General features: G+C 41.9%; 1 protein-coding gene across 1 annotated transcript in view; it reads left to right on the top strand.

The window, feature by feature from the left end:
- SCRN1 (secernin 1) overlaps positions 1 to 18,280 on the top strand; it is a 50,824-nt gene that overhangs the window by 3,789 nt on the left and 28,755 nt on the right. The window contains exon 2 of the mRNA XM_090287062.1: positions 10,540 to 10,699. Coding sequence (XP_090143188.1) covers positions 10,541 to 10,699 — 159 coding nt within the window. The 5' untranslated portion in view covers position 10,540. The remainder of the gene's footprint in view (positions 1 to 10,539; positions 10,700 to 18,280) is intronic.

Below are 18,280 nucleotides of genomic sequence, written 5' to 3' on the forward strand. Positions count from 1 at the left end.
AGCATTTCTGATCACGGTTTTAAGCGGGGTTACTGCCCTCCTCTGTTGGTTGTGTACGTGAGTACCTCTTGTTCTATAAAAGATGATAAATACCTTAAAAACATGCTTCGAGCTCCATTTCTCCATGGGTTGAACAAAGCGCTTGTAGCTGTTTAGGGGCTCAAAAGCCGTGCTGCGTTAGGTCATCAGTCTGCTTAAAAATCCTAATTAGAATGATGTGCCCTTCTGAATATTTTTTGCTTCCCTCAAAGTAAAATCTGAGTGTATTTTAAAATTGCACTTAGTGGTGCCCCAGTGACCTGAAAGAATTAAATGAAATGTCTTTAAATGTCCTTCTTAAGCACTAAAGTAATCAGATTTTTAAAAATAATTAAAAGTCCAATAATGTGAGCTTGCTATAAAGAGATTGAAAATACATATGTGCACACATATATGTGTATATATACTAATATATTCACATGCATATATTCATATATATGCATACTTGTTCCTTTAGATAACAAAATGGGGTAAGTTTCCTAATGGCAAAACACAACAAATGTCTGAGGCATAAATGGACATTTATAAAGCAGTTTTTAAGTCCATTTTGCTAGATGTAAAGTAACCCTCTGGTTACCAGCAAGATTTAAATGTTACTACTACTTTATTATCTTCTATAAGAAATGAATGTTTAGCTAATTTTTTACAAGAACAGAGTGTATGCCTCCATTTGAAGAATGTGAAGAGACTTTCACATTCCAGTTTACAGAGTTAACAGGTACATATCAAATCACACTAAAGGGAAAAGATGAGAACAGACAGTGCATTGTTTAGATGGGAGGGAAAACAGATGGTGGGAAGAAGAAGGTCATATTTCAAAGCCACGCTGCCAAGTTTGTGGGCACAATGGCAGCAATGTCAAAAATGAGAGGGCTCCTAGATGCAGCTTGCTTGGCAGCCCCCAGATCTTTCCCACAGAGAATGCTTTGGGGAGCTGACCACATGCCTGCCTGTTTCACACAATCTTCTTGCTTTATCTCCATTTCATTATATGTCCAGAACCCTGAACAGGTTAAGGGAACAAACCTTTTTTGAATGATTCCCTATTTTGATGCTGTGCACTATTTTCTCACTTATTCCCTGTAACAGTACATAGTTGATAGCATGATCATATTTTTCAGATACTGAATTTAGTACATAGAGGAACTGCACTTGAAATTTGTATTTCATTAATGTAATGCAAGTTCCTTCCTTCCTTCCTTCCTTCCTTCCTTCCTTCCTTCCTTCCTTCCTTCCTTCCTTCCTTCCTTTCTATTGCTATGAAAGATGAAAAACTGTCTTCCAACCTGCCATGTATTGGAAAACAGCTTCCTTACAATGAACTTGATCTACCTGTGTTTTTCTAAGTTGCCTAGCTTGAGTAAAAAAGGAATCCTGCTTATGCTATTTATCTACTCTTTCCTACATTAAAAAAATTGTTGTGATCATGAGAAATGGCCATTCAGCTAATTTCTCCTCTTCCCCCTCACTTTATTTTTAAAATAGTTATGTGTGTGTATGTGTATTTAAATAGTTATATATAGCTGTATATAGAGTTGAATAGTTGTATAAGACTATATATAGTTGAATTGTGGTATACAGCTGTATATATATTTGAATAGTTTTATAAAGCTATATATATAATTGAATAGTTGTTTATAGCTTTATATATAGCTGAATAGTTCTACATAACCATATATTAGTTGCATCATTATATATAGCTAATTACATAATTGTATAATTTCCCTCACTTGAAAATCTCTAAGAGAGTTTTTACAAAAGAGGTAAACATGCAGACTGAGTTTTCTCTTAAGTGATGTGATATCTTAAATGCACCAGAGTGATGGACAGATTGCTGGGTGTGGTGGAGTTTTTGCAGGTGTTCTTTGAATCCGTATGTGTCCCATTAAATGTACACAGACTAAATAATAAGCCATATATATCTGTACTACTATTTTTCAAATGTTTAAAGATTATTCCTATTTAGTACATGCACGTTCAGTGAAAGTATTACTAAATTTATAACATGTATCCACTACATATTTTTTCCAACCAACTACAATGACTGTTATGTGGGAGTGTCTATGAAAATTTTTTGACATTTAGAAGTTGGGAAATTCCTATTAAAATATTTTGCATTACAGTAGTCCCTCTCTATATCATGGTTCACTTATTGTAGCCTCACTGTATCACAGGATTTAAAAAAATATTATATTTATGTATGGCGAATTTTTCACTATATCGCGGGGTTTTGCGGTACTGTATACGTATGTTGTTAAAGTTACGTAGGTTTAAGAGTGTAGAACAAATGTAAGGTTCCTACTTTGCGGGGGGGTCTAGAACGTAATACCCACGATAAGTGAGGGAATCCGTCGTCGGCAGCCGTCCGTCTCGAGAGACGATGGTATAGCTTCTTAAGAGTCTATCTGCACCGCCGAGAATGGCTGTGCAGTCCGACTCGGGAGTGACACGGTATCTGTCTCCTCCCGTGTTGAATCGACATCTTGCGATGACGCTGGAGTGTCCTCTCCAGTGAAGCTGAAGCTACGGAGCCTGGGCAGGGTGATATGGAGGGTCTGCTGTTGCCCATGCAGCAGACCCCCCCCTCTCTTCGCAGCTGAAGGATCCAAGGGAAAGACGGAGTCAATACAGCTTGGCTTCAGGTGCGCCGCAGGAGTTGCCGGTGTTGACTACAACGTCAAACCGCCTTAGGGACTCCGGCTCCGGATTTTCTGTCGGGGTTTACTCCCTTAGCCTTTCCCCTGAAGAGGTATGCTGCAAGGCAGCGGAGGTTTTTTGGGGTCAGAGTTTTCCTTCTCTGATGTGCCCTGACTGGAAGATCGAACCAGCGACACTTAGCTTGCAGGCCGACGCTCAATCCACTGAGCCAAACCAGCCAGGGTATACTGTATAGATATGTTATGGAGTGATTTGAAGAATACCTTTATAATGTAATCAGTTGCCCCCTAATTTATCCTATGAGTAAATGTAGATTTTGAAACACAACATTCCAGTTGAGCATAGAAAACTCTACATTTTCTTATTTTCTTAGTTATTAGTCTATCACATGAATTATTAAATTAGATTTTTCCTTTATTCATATTCCTTATTGTGACCATATCTTGCAATGAAGCAGAATCACATGTGTCCAAAAGGTAAAATGAGTTCATTTGCCATGGTTAAGCTATGGGGTTCTCCCAACCCCTGACTCTCTGCCTTAATGCAAGGCCATATGTATTAGCTGCAATAAATTGGGATAACAGAGTATTGTTGTTGTAACTCTTCCTCTAAAAAAAATTTTTGTTGTTGTTACAAATTCTATATTTTCATGTGGGGAATTTGAAAATGCCTAAATATATAGAAATCAAGACATTGTGATTTTACAACTCAGGGATATTCTTAAACTTTTGTGGCATTTCCTTAAGGCCTTTTTATATCCTCTACCCATCTAATATGCATAATTTGAATGATAGTGTATAGAATTTGTGTGACCTCTTCATATCCCCAGCTTATTTCCGTGTATTTATGTATTTCCCAACTTTCCGTGATATGTACTGATAGCCAACGACATACGACAAATTTGTTTTGTTTTTTGATTCTTATGGTGCATTAGGACGGGGAAATGCCTCAGCAGTGGTTTGTTATGGTAAAGTTGAGTAAGGTTAATTAGCTGGAATTGGGATTTTACAATTTTTAAGTAAACGTTCTTTTTATTTCCTCTTGCTAATCACTGGGATCGCAGTATTTGGGGAACAAAACAACAGATCAGTTTGTGATCATTTCCATCAGTATCCAAAGGGTATTTCTGGGCAGTCTTACCGATTCAGAAACATTGGCTAGTTGAAATGATAGTTAAGTCTTCTTTTTTTCTGGTTCAAATTCTTGCTTTCTATTCAAGGCAGACAAAGGTTTACTTTGTATCTATGTTAAATGAAGGGCACATTTTCCCCGTTTATTTCAACCATACCCCAAAGCAGAGAGAAAAGTACAGTAAACCACTAGGTACTCGTCACCCCGGTTCAGCTATTAATTATTACACAGTCAGTCTTGTCTAACCTGAGCTCCCACTCTGTCTCCTTACCCTGGATTACTTTCATTTGATCATTTCCCATGGAAATATTTTAGCATCTCTAAAACACTATGGGCTTCCCCCACCCCCGACATAACCATAGCATCATTGATAGCTCAGCAATTAACAGTAATTCCTTAATATCATCAAATAGCCAATTAGTGTTCACATTTCCCCAATTATCTTATAAAATTTTTGTACAGTTTTTAAAAAGTGGCATTCCAATAAGTTCCATTCACTGTAATTGGCTGATATAGCTCTTAAGTAATGTTGTCTCTTAATTTCTTTTTTCTTTGCAGGTTTTGATGTAGTTATTGAAGAAATCAGTTTGTCCTAGAGGGTTTCTTATAGTCGGGACTTTGCTGATTGCACCCCCACGGCGTCATCTGTATTCTCTGAAAACCAATGGCTAGATCTAGGGGCTTCCTCTTGCCAGTTTGATTCTTGAAGCACATGTTAGTTGCACTTTGGAATGTGGGTGTGTCTGATGTGCTGGGTGCCAGCCATTGGTGGGAGGGCCAAGGAGCATAGTAGGGATTGGTGCAGAACTGGCAACCTCATCACCAGGGAGTAGTAGGAGGGAGGAAAGTGGACATTTTTCAAGTGCCTACATATACAACCATGTGACTAGGTGCTTTTCTTATGGTAAACACAAGTGCTACCTTGTGAATGGGGAATTGGTCCCATTTTCACACGCAGAAGCTCGGGCTCAGGGACAGTTCATAACCTGCCTGTTTCTCACAGTTGATGGATGGAGTCGGGCTATAAGCAAAGGTCTGGTTGTCTCTAAAGTGCGTCATTCTCTTGCCCCTGTGCACATGGGGCCGAGCAGGCGCATTGTCCGCCAGTGCAATTGACCTGACATTGAAAAAGGGAAAAAAGAGCAATAGCCCAGGGGTGAGGAGCGGTGGCACTTTCACCAGCCAATGTCAGGTAGTGGGGAAGAATGTGGGAGGAGCCCCTACCCTGCTCCTGTCTCGCTGTCCTGTGGGAATGTGGACCCAGTGCTGCCAGACCCTTTGAGTTTTCGAGAGAAGCCAGAATCTCCACGGAAACTCTCTAGATTTTAAAATGTTAGCTGCTATATTCAGATTTAAAAAACACTGTCTGTGCCAATACTCTGGGCCATACCAAACAAAGGTGCAGCCTGCCACTCCTGTCCCATCCCCTGCTGCTCGGAAGAGTGTCTACTGAGTGACTATCGATGGTTGGCAGTGACAGCTGCAGGCGTGAATTGTTAGAGGAAGGTGTCGGCACTTGAAATTAGAGAAAGAAAATGTTTAGCAGCTCTTAAAAGACATCAAGTGACCAGGACGGAAATCTTCAAAAGATAAAAGAACATTTTGACACTTCAAGGAAAAGTCAAATTTCCGAAGTCGGAACAGATCAGACCTTGACAAAGGAACAGCCTACATCCTGGACCCTCTCTTGTCTGTGTGACACCTGAGCACTTCCTGGGTCTCGGGTGGAATTCGGAGCACTTGACAAGTATTTGCAAGTTTCTGCTCCTTTAAACCTCACCCCAACCCTGTCATTATCCCTGTGACAGAAAGGTAACAGGGGACTGAGATTCAAACCCAGGCTGACTCCAAACAGAGCCTGCTTACTTACTTAATGCCGTCTTTCTTTCATTAGATAGTTCCTAACACTAGGCATTGGCTTTTAGAAGCTGAAATTCACGGGCTTCTAACCGTCAGCTTCTAACAGACTCCTAAAACTTTTTGCTCTGCTGTCTTGAGCCTTCAATGAAAATACTTGTTAGAATCTTTTTTTCAGGTAGAGCTTGAGTCCAAGCTAATTTATGTGCCTTTTGTCGGCTGGTGTTTACAACCCAGTTTTTTGTTAGATAACTCCTTCCCCCCGCACCTTATTTATTCCTTACTATTCCAAGAGCAGGTATATAAGAGAAAAATCAATTTATAAATGAGTATCATTTATCCTATTGTCAGGTCAGCAGGAGTATCAGTGCTTTTAAAAATGAATTTTTCAATAAACAAAATAATAAATAATTTCTTTGCTTTTCCTGGAAGCTGGTAATTCGCAGACACTGGATTTAAGCTTAGGCAGTCTGCTCAGTAAAGCTGGGAGCTTGGACAGTAGGGAAGCCTAGCCAGACACTTGGGTTTCTTTATCTTGCGCCAGTAAAAGGCACTTTGTCACAGTTTTTGGCAAGACAGTTAATAAGCCTAAAGCTGACAAAGACAATCATTTCTCCAGGAAACTTAAGGCTTTCTTGTGACGGGATAAGGTGACTGATGGGAGACTCTAGCTTCAGGGAGGTGAAAGGCAGGGCCCTTTGGCGGGCAGGCAAAGAAAGCCCCTCCTGGCTCCGAGCGTTCACACCCCTCAGTGACTGCTTACTGAACCTGAGGACAAAGACTTTTTCTCCCAGGCTGCTTCCTGCCTCCTGGTCTAGACATTCTGTAAGTGGTCTCCTAGTTACAGGGGTGCCATGCTCCACTCCCCAGCCTGCACCCAGCCTCCTGTCCCAGCCAGAGGACAAACGTTGGTAGATGCAGCTCCTGTTCTGTGAACTCCAGGAAATCTGGAGTTCTGCTGTCTTGTTCCCAAGAGGAAGTCCTGCATCCTGCAAGGAGCTGGAGAAGGAGGACAATGACGGTTAGGAACTGGACTTGAGGACACTTTACTGGCCAACAGCACAAAAGCTAAAGCTGCATGTCTAGTCCTGTAGCCTCCAGCCACATGTGGCTATTTGATTTAAAAAAATTTTTTTAAATCGTGGTAAAATACACATAAATGTAAAATTTACTATCTTACACATTTTTTAAGTGTACAGTTAAGTTCCGTTAAGCATATTCACATTGTCATGCAACAGACCTCCAGAAATTTTTCATCTTGCGAAACTGATTTTCTATATCCATTCACCATCTCCCCATTCCCCTGCGTCTCCTCCCCCCGCCCCTGGTAACGACCGTTCTGCTCTCTGTCTGTTATGAATTTGTCTATTCCAGGAACGTCATGTAAGTGGAACTATACAGTGTTTGCATTTTTATGACTGGCTTATTCCACTTGGCATAAAGGACAGATAGATGTACTTGAAAATATTCTGAAACAAATACTTCGTAGGAAATGGCTGTCAGTTGAACCATCTAGGGGAGTTAAATCAGAGTGCTTTCATTAATTGGAACTGTTAGTTTATTGCTAACCTGGCAAGAATCCTAATGGGTATTCAGCACAAAGAAGCCTTATTCAGTAGAATAAGGCTGTTGCTTTTAAAGAGTTTTGCTTGAAATCCACAGTGAGAGAAATGCATTTCAATCCAGTACATACACACACTTACGTGGATACCCGAACTTAAAGTTTCCTGTACCAACCTTTGCCCTCACCATGTGAAGTGCATATATTTTTTTCTAAAAAAATGTTTCTCTTTAAAAAATGCTGATCTTATCCACTAAATCGAAATCTCACCCACTCAACTGATTTCATAACCCAAGAAAAGGCCACAACGTACAGTTTGGAAAGCATTGCTTTTGACACACGTGGGGTCATTTTCAGGACTAGAATGTAACACCCACCCCAACATCTGGGTGCCCAGGATCAGCAAATGGTTTCTGAATTACTCCTCGGAACAGAAAAGGTAAAAAAAAAAATAGCCTTCAGTCATGGCTTTATTTCTGGGTAAGCTCTGTCCCCTGATTTGAATGCTGGGTTCAGTAGTCAGTTACAATCAAAACTTCATTCTTAAATGGTTATGCTCTATGTCTTGAAGCCAAATAAAAATGATGAAAACAATTTATGCAATCATTTTTTTTCTGCATTAATTGAATTTTCATTTATTTTTCTTTGTGGGGGAAAATATGCACCTCATAATGCTGTAGAAGGTTCTAAAGGGGAAAGGAGAAAAATCTTAAAGTGTTTTTTGGGTCATGCATCCATAACTTAACAGTTTATAAAAACCCTGTAAATAAAAATGTCAGAATGTATGTTTTATACAGTGTATAGATGAGTTCACTTGTCATATATATTTTTTACTTTGAGTACCTGGTATGTTAACCAGGGTTTGATAAATAATAGGAACAGAAGTGAGTTTCCTGGAATCACTTTCAGAAGGATTTCACCTGAGGCTCAGCAGAACATTGGCTGCCTGCTGGCCAGGTTTTCCTTTTCCTGTTAAGGAGCCAATGGTAGGCATCCTGCCACTATTCCTGTGAATAATAGTATTGAAAATTTGTGTTCTCCTTCAGGGACTCCCTGAATTGGGTAGATTGTTAAAAAAAAAAAAAGGAAAAGAAAGTATCTGAGAATAACTATAATAATGATGGGTTTAAAAATTTCATCTTAAATATTACTCAAATAGGAATCTGCCAGTTTTGAAATTTTAGATGTGTCAGGACAAAAATGGTAGAGCCAAAATTTTCTTTAAAAATAAAACTCCAAAATTGGTAATGTCCTCTAGGTTTATGTTTCTGAAATAATTTTGTGATCAAATAAGTAGAAATACCTATAGGAAAATTGGAAATTAAAGAAAAATATGAAAAAAAAACCTCATAGATGTCAGTGGGCAGACTACATACTACTGTTAATATTTGGGGCACCTTTCCTTTGAGTCTATTTCTATGCATACTTTTACATACGTAAAATAATTTACTTTGGACCCTCTTTCCAAGACATTTCTCCCATACAATTAAAAACCCCTCACAAACACATTTTTGATGGTTTTTCACCATGTTATGTATAATAGCATACGTTTTAGCCATTCCTCTAACCCTGAACAGTTAACTTTTAGTCAGTTTTTAACTGTATCAGTACTTCTGTAAGGGATAGTTTTATGCATAAACCTTGTCTGTATTCTTGACCGTTTTCTTAGGTGTAGAAACATAGAAATGGAATTTCTTATCAATTCTTTTATCTCCATCCAAGGAGCTATCTCCTTTCTGCCACATCCAGCTTCTTTGAAATGTTGTTTGTATGCAGTGGCTCCACTTCCAACCTAAAATCTGGCCTAAAAGCCTTCAGTGGCTTTAGTGTTTATTATGGGATACACACTAAAATTCTTGCCGTGGCCTTCACCCAATGAGGACCAGCCTCTCTGCCTCTCCAGCCTCTTCCCTTCTTCTCTTCAGCCTCAGCTGCACTGTGTTTTTGTTTTTGCTTTTTTAATTGGCTCCTCCCTGTTTCTTCAGCCACAGGGCCTTCAAACCTGCATATCATCTCTCTGAAACAGTCTTCCTCCCCAGCCATCTGTCCTCTGTGGGACAGGTGGTGACATACCAGATTAGAGGAGGTGGCTGGCAAATTGAGGAGAAGTGAAAGGATCCGAAGTTCATTTAGGAGATAAAGAGGAGCATTGACCCGAAAAAGGCACAAAGGTTTTTCAGGTAGCGAAGAGGACCATGTCCCGGGTGCACTCAGAGCTGGGAATATGAGGTTTACATCAGAGGAAATGGACTTGGCCTCCAGGGGTCTGACCGCCTTCAGCGTCTGGAGAAAAGAGCTTGCTTAGACTCAGTCTGCCCGGTGAGTTCAGTGGCCGCGTCCCCATATTTGCTTTCTTCAGTCTTCTGGAAGTATCCCACTTCCTCTTTGCTAACTAATTTTATAAGGATGACAGCACATGTTGTCATTAGACTAAGTGGAGGACTTCACAGATAAGGACTTGTGGGATCACGGAAGCCACATTGTGAAAATCTTCCTTTCTGGGTTTATTGGGAAGTTATAATGCAAAGGCTTTCAACTACCCACCGTGTTACTATTTAAATTTAAACTAATTAAAGTTTGTAATAAAATTAAAAGTTTAGTTTTTTAATGACACTACCCTCATTTCAATAGCCACCTGAGTCTGGTGGCTTCCATATTAGACGGTGGGACAGAGCGTTCCTATCACTGTGGCCAGTTCTTTTGCACAGCGCTGGTCTAGAGAGTAGAAAAGGACTGAGCTAAGGCAATGTGGAATGGTGATCAGGAAAAATAAATGGACTGTTTGCTTTGGCTACTTTGCTGCTGGTTGTGACACACATTACATGTTGCTGGTTCATCTAGACCCATGTCCATCATCATTCCAACATCTATTGCGTGGCAGCCATGCACCCCTAGATCCGAGGCACCTTTGTGGGGCACTGTTACAAGGCATATTGATTTGTTTCTTTGTTGCTGTGACGGACTGCAGGGCGCGTGTGGTTTCTCCCTGGAATAGTCACCTCCTTTCCTTCCTCTGACGTCATTGCACTTTTGGCTGGCCCTGCAGTCTGTGGCAGACCCGAGCTTGTTTAGTCCCACGGAATACTAAACATTATCTGGTCTCGGCGGCTTTGTAACCCTACTCCAGGCACGCGACCTTCGTTTGCCAGCTGGGATCTCCCGATGAGCGAGCTGCACACAGTTCAGTACTGAAACAGTTTTAGCTGATGAGCCTACGCTTGGAGAAGTCACTGTCAGAATGTTCCACGTTAGACCCGCCTCCGGCCTGTCTCTGACATCCGCTCTCTTTTCAGCATGGCGGTAGCCCCTCCAAGCTGCTGTTTGGTGGCCTTCCCACCGCGTGCTAAGGACGGGCTGGTGGTGTTTGGGAAAAACTCAGCGCGGCCCAGGGATGAAGTGCAGGAGGTTGTGTATTTCCCGGCTGCCGATCACGAACCGGAGAGCAAGGTGGAGGTAAGTGATGCATGGCAGTCTCCTGATCAGCTCCCATTCTCTTCCCCTTGCTGGGCCCGCCTGCCTTCACGTCCTCCGTGGAAGCCTGCTCTCTGCTCCGAACTGTCCTGCCATGTCACCTCTGTTGATTTCCCTTTCCATCAGATTTATTTATAGCTTTAAAAACTGGGTCATGTGGAGAAGTCTCTGTCTGTTTCTATGGCCCTTCTTTTGTAATTAAGTAAAATATTCACAGTGTTCCAAAAGTCAAGTCTACAAAACCAGGTACAGGCCTTCTTTGGAGGTATTGCAGGTTTGGTTCCAGACCACTGCAATTAAGCAAGTATCTTTTACGGGTGGACTGTCTGGCCTTCATTTTGTAAGAAACACAACATCTGTTGAGCACTAGATTGATGAGGGCATGATCTCTTCGGAAGTTATAGAATTGTGTAATCCCTGTGTGTACTCCTGAAGCTAATATAACATCGTGTGTCAGCTACAATGGGAAACAAAGCAAACAGCAACCAGCGTGAAGCACCATAAAGCGGAGCACAGTAACATGAGGGGTCCCCGGATATTCACAGAGGTCGCGCTTCTGTTTCCCTCCTTTCCTCCATGTCCTTTCTCTCCTGTTGGCAACCATGTCTGGAAAGCTTTCTGGTTTGTTCTTGCATTAAAAAGTGACCCATGTGCCTGTAATAAACTACATGCACATAAATGATGTGCGTGTCCACCCAGGCCCTTTCCTCTGTTCTCAGATGAATGGTGGCATGTCACATACAGCGCACTTTTCTTCACTTCGCTTTCTTCAGCTAAAACCAGGTCTTGGAGATCACTCCGCATGGTATACAGAGATGTTCTTCATTCCTCATTTACGGCTGCATGGTAGTCCCTTCTAGGGTTGGATCATAGTTTAATCCATCCCGTATTGCTGGAAATCTGGGTTACTTCCCAGTGTTTTGCTATTACAAACAGGTCTAACACTTGATCTGTCACAGGTCTGGTCTTGGTTGATATATTTTTCTTCTGTTAAAAGTTGTCCATCAATTCTATTTTGACTGCTTAAATAACACAGTTTTATCAGTATTTCTTTGAGATCGGTGTCTAGAAATGCAATTGCTGTTTTCAATTGTATGTACTTTTGTTAGGGATTATCAAACTTCCTTCTGTGGAGGAGGTCTACCACTTTGCATTCCTACCAGCAAGTAATGACAATGCTCACTTCTCCGTATTCCTGAAGTGAGTTCTCAAACTTTTATGATTATTTTGTTAATTTTACATTTTGCTATTTTAATAAAATTCTTTCATTGGCTGTGGTTGGGTCAGCTCATGTTACTGATTCTTCTGGGTTTTCGAGGTGTATTGTTATGACACTTGCAAACAGAGATAGTGTGATTGCTCTTGAGTCCCCAATTGTTTTCTTGTCTGATGGGCTTATAGGTCAGGCTCAGTGTTAATGGTGGTGGCGATAGTGGGCGTCTTTGCCTTTGTGCCTGTCCTGAGTTGGGGCAGCCTGTAATGCTTCCCCATTAAGTAACACTCTGGCTTTGGGACTGGGAATTATATAGCTCTACCATGTTAAAAAGCATGTGTCAGTTCTTATCAAAAAAAAAAAACCCCAAGGAAGAGGTGTTAAATTTTGTTAAAGGTCTTTTCAGTCACTTAGTAGCCATCTTGGATTCAGAATGTCCCAGTGTCCCAGTGCTTGTGTTCAAGTCACCCTTATTTTACTTAATAATGACCTCAAAGCACGAGAGTCGTGATGCTGGCAATATTGAAATGCCGAAGGGAAGCTGTAAAGTGCTTCTTTAAATGAAAAGGTGAAAGTTCTTGACTGAATGAGGCATTTTATCATGTCATGTCATCATCATAAGAAGGGTGAGTGCTGTACAATAAGATATTTTGAGAGAGAGACCACACTCACACAAGTTTTATTATAGTATATTGTTTTTTCCCCAAATAAAATTGTTAGTATATGTTTCCGTTACCATTTATTCCCCTTATGCCCCTCCCTGCCACAGTCACCACACCGTTGTTCATGTCCATGAGTCCTTTTTCCTTTTCGCTCAATTCCTCCACCCCATCCTCCCCCAACACACTTAGCTGTCACCCTGCTCTCCATCTATGGGTCTGTCTCTCTTTTGCTTGTTAGTTTAGTTTGTTCATCAGATTCCACATATGACTGAAATCATATGGTATTTGTCTTCCTCTGAGTGGCTCATTTCCCTTAGCATGATGTTCTCTAGGCCCATCCATGCAGTCGCAAAGGGTAAAACTTTCTTCTCCTTTTTCTATGGCTGAGTAGTATTCCATTGTGTGAATGTCCCATAGTTGTTTCATCCACTCACGATTGTAAATAATGCTGCAATGAACATAGGGGTGCTTATATTCTTTCAAATTAGTGTTTTGTTTTCATTGTTCTATTTTACCATTAGTTATTGTTGCTAATCTTTTACTGTGCCTAATTTATAAATTAAACTTTCTCATAAGTATGACTGTATAGGAAAAAACATAAGATATATAGGGTTTGGTGCCATCAGGCATCCACTGGGGGTCTGGGAATGTGTCCCCTGCAGATAAAGGGGGACTATTATATAAATATGTCTGAAATAAGTATTTTAAAAATTTTGTTTTCTTTTTTGGGGGCGTAGGCTAAATAAATATTTTAGTCTCATGGTTACCATCATTTTAGCAAATACGTTCTTTTCACTAGTTTCTCCTGGCATGTTATTACTCTAATGCACTGTGGGTTAAATTGTGTCTCTTGCATAAATCTGTGTAGTTTGATACACCCCAGAGTTAGTGTCTTGGGCAGCCCCGACCTCTTTTTTGAGTTGCATACATGCTGTGTCTTGAGCTGCCTCTGTACATTTCCATATCCATATCCTGCAGGTAAAATAACCTCACCTGTCCGAAACCAAATTCATTTTCCCCATTTCCTTGGCTTCATTTCCACTAACAGTTCCATTGTTTGCCACACAGATTAATCTAGGAATAGGAGGGAAATGCTGACCCTTGTTTTCCCGCTCATCCCTGCATGCACAGGGACAGCTGTCACTGGGTCCTGCCGCTTCCTCTCCTGTGTCCCCATCTCCCCCCATCCCCCCATCTCATTCAGTCCCACACCCATCTCCCTTCCCTAATCTGCTTATGGGCGCCCCAGACTCTTTGTCCTGAAGTCTTATCCCTTTTAGGGTCACCAGAATTTTATTTTTCCCAGAACACAGCTCTTTCACTGCCTTGTTTAAAAATGTTGAGTTGTGTTTATAGAATGAGAGTCCACGCTGATTTGTATGCCATTCAGGACTCTTCCCAAGTGGCACCCTGCTCACTTTTTCTTCCTTTGCTCTCTTTCAAGTTACTAGACTTATTTTTTCAGAGCAGTTTTAGTTTTACAGGAAAATGAACAGAAAGTACAGAGGGTTCCTATATATAACCCCTCACCACCCCCGCCCCCGCCTCCCGGTTTCCCTTATTATGAACATCGTGCCTTAGTGTGAAACATTTTTATCATGGATGAGCCAGTATTGATATCTTCCATAGGTTACATTAGGGTTCACTCTGGGTATTGTACATCCTAAACGTTTGGACAAATGTATAATGACGTGTATCTGCCATTCCAATATATTACAGAGTATTAATAATCCTTTGCGTTCCACCTAGTCATCCCTTCCTTCCCAGCCCCTGGCCACTGCTCATCTTCTCACTGTCTCCGTAGCTTTGCCCTTCCTCCAATATCAGGTAGTTGGAATCATATACTCGTGGTCTTTTCAGAGCGTCGTCTTTCACAAGGCTTTTCATGGCTTGATAATGCCTTTCTTTCCAGCACTGAATAAATATCCACGTGTGGATGGACCACAGTTTATTCTTTCTTCACCCGTTGAAGGGCCTTTTCGTTGCTTCCAAGTGGTGACAGTAACAAATAAAGTTGCTATGAACATTTGTGTGCAGGTGTTTTGTGTGGACATACATTTTTAACTCGCATGAGTAAAGATACTTCTTAATGTGATTTTACATTTGAACAAGTGATATATTGATGTGGCTCCAAGATTAAGTGATACAAAAAAAGTTTACGGTGAGAAGCCTTGCGCCCCCTCCTTCCTGTCTCCTTGGATTTCCACAGTATGTAACCCTTTCTGTTAATTTCTTGCATCTCCTTTCAGCGTGTCATGCCAATGGCATAAATATAAACACTTAACCAGTTAATGTTTTCACAAAAGTAGCACATTATATACACTATTCTGAAACTTGATTTTTAAAATATGTAATTTTAAATTTCTAGAAGAGGGCTATAGTTTGCTTTTTTGTTTAATAACATATTCTGAAGAGTTTGTAATATCTGTATATAAAATTCAACTATATATATTTTACAGCTGATAATAGTCCATTGTGGAGATATTCCATAATTTATTTAATCAGTCCTCTGTTGGTGGACACTTGGCTAGTCTAGAAAGTATAGCCACGAAGAACATGGTGCACAAGTCATTCTGTACGTGTGCGGGTGTAGCCATGGATGCCCTTCTGTACGGGATCCCTGGGTCCTAAGGCACAGTTTTTGTAATACTTGACCTCCGTAAGCATTGTCCAACTTCCTGCTTACTTTTCTGTCATTGTCCTTAGTTTTCCCATCACAGCTTACACCGTCAGCCCCAGCTACACCAAGCTGCTCGCCATTTCTTGAACAAACAGCACCCCTGTATTACTCTGCGCTTTTGATTTTCCCATCCTTTCCTGGGAATGTCCTTCCTTTCCCCTCCTGTCATCTAACTTGGTAGACTCCTACGCATCCTTCAAAGCCCCAGTGCGGATATCGCCCCCTCGCTGTAGCCTGCCAGCCCTCTGTGAACATGGAGCACTTGATGCCATTGTACATCAGTTGAAATTTATAATCACCTGAATCTGGAGGGGTGCGTACTGGTCCTGGGTTCCCGGGTCGCCTTTCCTGTTTACTGCGTCTTGGGTCTTTGAGACTCAGTTTTCTCATTTGCCAGGTGGAGAGCACGGCCCCCACCATGACAGGGAGTTTTGTGATGCAGATGTGAGCTGACATGTGAAAGGACTGTGTAAACTCTGAGGAGAATGCTGTGCAGAGAGATTTTTTGAAAAGAACTGACTGGTGTTGAGAGATTCTGTGATCCCGGGTCTCTGTTCCTCCTCTCTTTAGCACAGGCTTCTGAACCTGCTTTCCAATCTTAGGCTTACGCCTTCCATTCCCCTGAGGTCACATCTGTAGCTTGTTCCAAGTACAGAATGACGGGTTCTTTTCCATGTTTGGGCCTATGAGCCACAAGAACCAGCGTGAGACTTTCATAACAGCCCTCATTAGCATATAGAAATTATTTTTTTAACTTTGACAAGTGAGAACTTCCCACAAAAACCTATTTAAACATGCATAGTCCTCAATTTTCCTAGAAATGTCAGATTTGAGTGCTGAGGTCCCAGAAACTCATTTTCTGAGAATAACCGTGTGCAGAAAGTCACCGTGATTACTCATCCACTCACTCCCCCCCCCCCCCAAGCTGGTCCATCCTTCCAGCTGGTCTTCCCTGCCAATTTGTCCACCTCCCCACCGTTCACCCTCCCCTCAGTCTGTCTACCTTTCCACCTGTCCGGCTCGCATCTACTGCATGCCAAGTTCACTCTGCTTGAGACCGCAAGAGTGAGAGATCGGCTCCTCCAGCCCGGAGTTCCTCAGTTCCTAAAATCGCATGGCACGTTTCTGTTCAGCTGCACAGCTGGCAGATGGGAGAACTTCGTGTCCTGTTCTTCAGTCTTTGTCCTGTCGAGTCTGGGCTTTTAACAATTCCTCTTTGGGCTGCAGAGTAGGATGGGCTGTGAGAGCCCATTGGTCCTGGGGATGCTGTGCTCCTGTGCACCACAAGACTTGTCCCAACTGCACCTCACACCCTGCTCCAGTCCTGGGGAGGGCACGGGGAAGCAGAGGACTCATTTCCTGTATTGTGTGCATGTGTGTGTGTGTGTGTGTGTGTGTGTGTCTGCATGTGCCCACGGATGGGTATGGCTTCATTCTTCTGTTGTTGAATCTTCTATTTAGGAAAAAATGCATCCCACTAGAATGCCATTCCAGAAAACCAATGGATTTTAACTCGTCGGCAGCCGTCCGTCTCGAGAGACGATGGTGTAGCTTCTTAAGAGTCTATCTGCACCACCGAGAATGGCTGTGCAGTCCGACTCGGGAGTGACACGGTATCTGTCTCCTCCCGTGTTGAATCGACATCTTGCGATGGCGCTGAAGTGTCCTCTCCAGTGAAGCTGAAGCTACAGAGCCTGGGCAGGGTGATATGGAGGGTCTGCTGTTGCCCATGCAGCAGACCCCCCCTCTCTTCGCAGCTGAAGGGTCCAAGGGAAAGACGGAGTCAATACAGCTTGGCTTCAGGTGCGCCGCAGGAGTTGCCGGTGTTGACTACGACGTCAAACCGCCTTAGGGACGCCTTAGGGATTTTAACTAAAGTATACATTATCCTTAGTGCCCCCCAAAATAAGTATACTACAATTTGTGGAGAAAGTTAAAATTATTGGGGTGACCTTGGTTAATAACATTATATAAGTTTCAGGTGTACAGTTTTACAGTACTTCATCTGTATATTGCATTGGTTGCCCCCACCCAAAGTCAGGTCTCCTTCCCTCGACATGTATCTGACGCCTTTTACCCCCTCCACCCCCCCCCCCAGTAACCACCACAGTGTTAGAGACAGAATTCTTGATAACTAAGTCACGTTCACATAATGTTTTTTTGAAAGAGTCTCTTATTATTATACAATAAATCTCATTTCCATTATTTTCCCCCTTTAAAGTTTTCATTGCTTCCATTTTTTTTTAAATTGTTTTAATTTATTTCTATTTTCCACCACATGAAGTTCTGAATGGGGTCAATATCCCTGGGGAGGTTATACAACTTTCACAATTTGGGGAAGAAAAGGGAAAAGCCTTTGAAGCTATCGGCAAGAAGAATAGAAAATTACCAGTTAATGATGGCTGGTAACATTGTTGGTGGCCTGTGTGGTGTGTGGGGTGGGATCTGGATTTTACTTCTGAGGATCACCTCTTACAGCAGGAAGCACAGGTCATGCCGGGATCCTGAGAGCTGAGCACAGCTCCGTGGCTGCTGGGTGGATTGTATATCACCCTTCCGTGTCTGTTTTCTTCTTCCCATTCTCAGGAGCAGGCTTTAGGGAAATAAAAAGCAGTTCTTCTAAAACGGGATTGACATCTTTTGTCTTTATGAAGGCTCACCTGAGTCTCAGCATATTTTCAAAACCACTCACGTAGTAGGCAAGACACAGATAAAAACACGAGAAAAAAACGAAACAAACAAACTAAAACTCAGCAATAATTAGCAAGGCTGCTATAGAATTGCAGATTTTTCTAAAACTCAAACTATGTCTCTAAAGCATCCTAGTGCCCCAGCCTTTTCTCTTCCTGCCCTAAGAAGTCCGGCTGACTCATCCGCCCATTTCCCTGTGGGTTTTGCTGGTGGTGCCAGGTGGGGCTCCCCATCTGCGTCCAGTGGGGGAGGCACAATGGCTGTGCTTCAGGGACTGAAACATCCATTGTGTGAGTTCCTCTATTCCTCCTTTCACT

This window comes from Furipterus horrens, unplaced genomic scaffold, assembly GCF_987537825.1.
Source record: "Furipterus horrens unplaced genomic scaffold, mFurHor1.1.pri manual_scaffold_9, whole genome shotgun sequence".
NCBI classification, from domain to species: Eukaryota; Metazoa; Chordata; class Mammalia; order Chiroptera; family Furipteridae; genus Furipterus; species Furipterus horrens.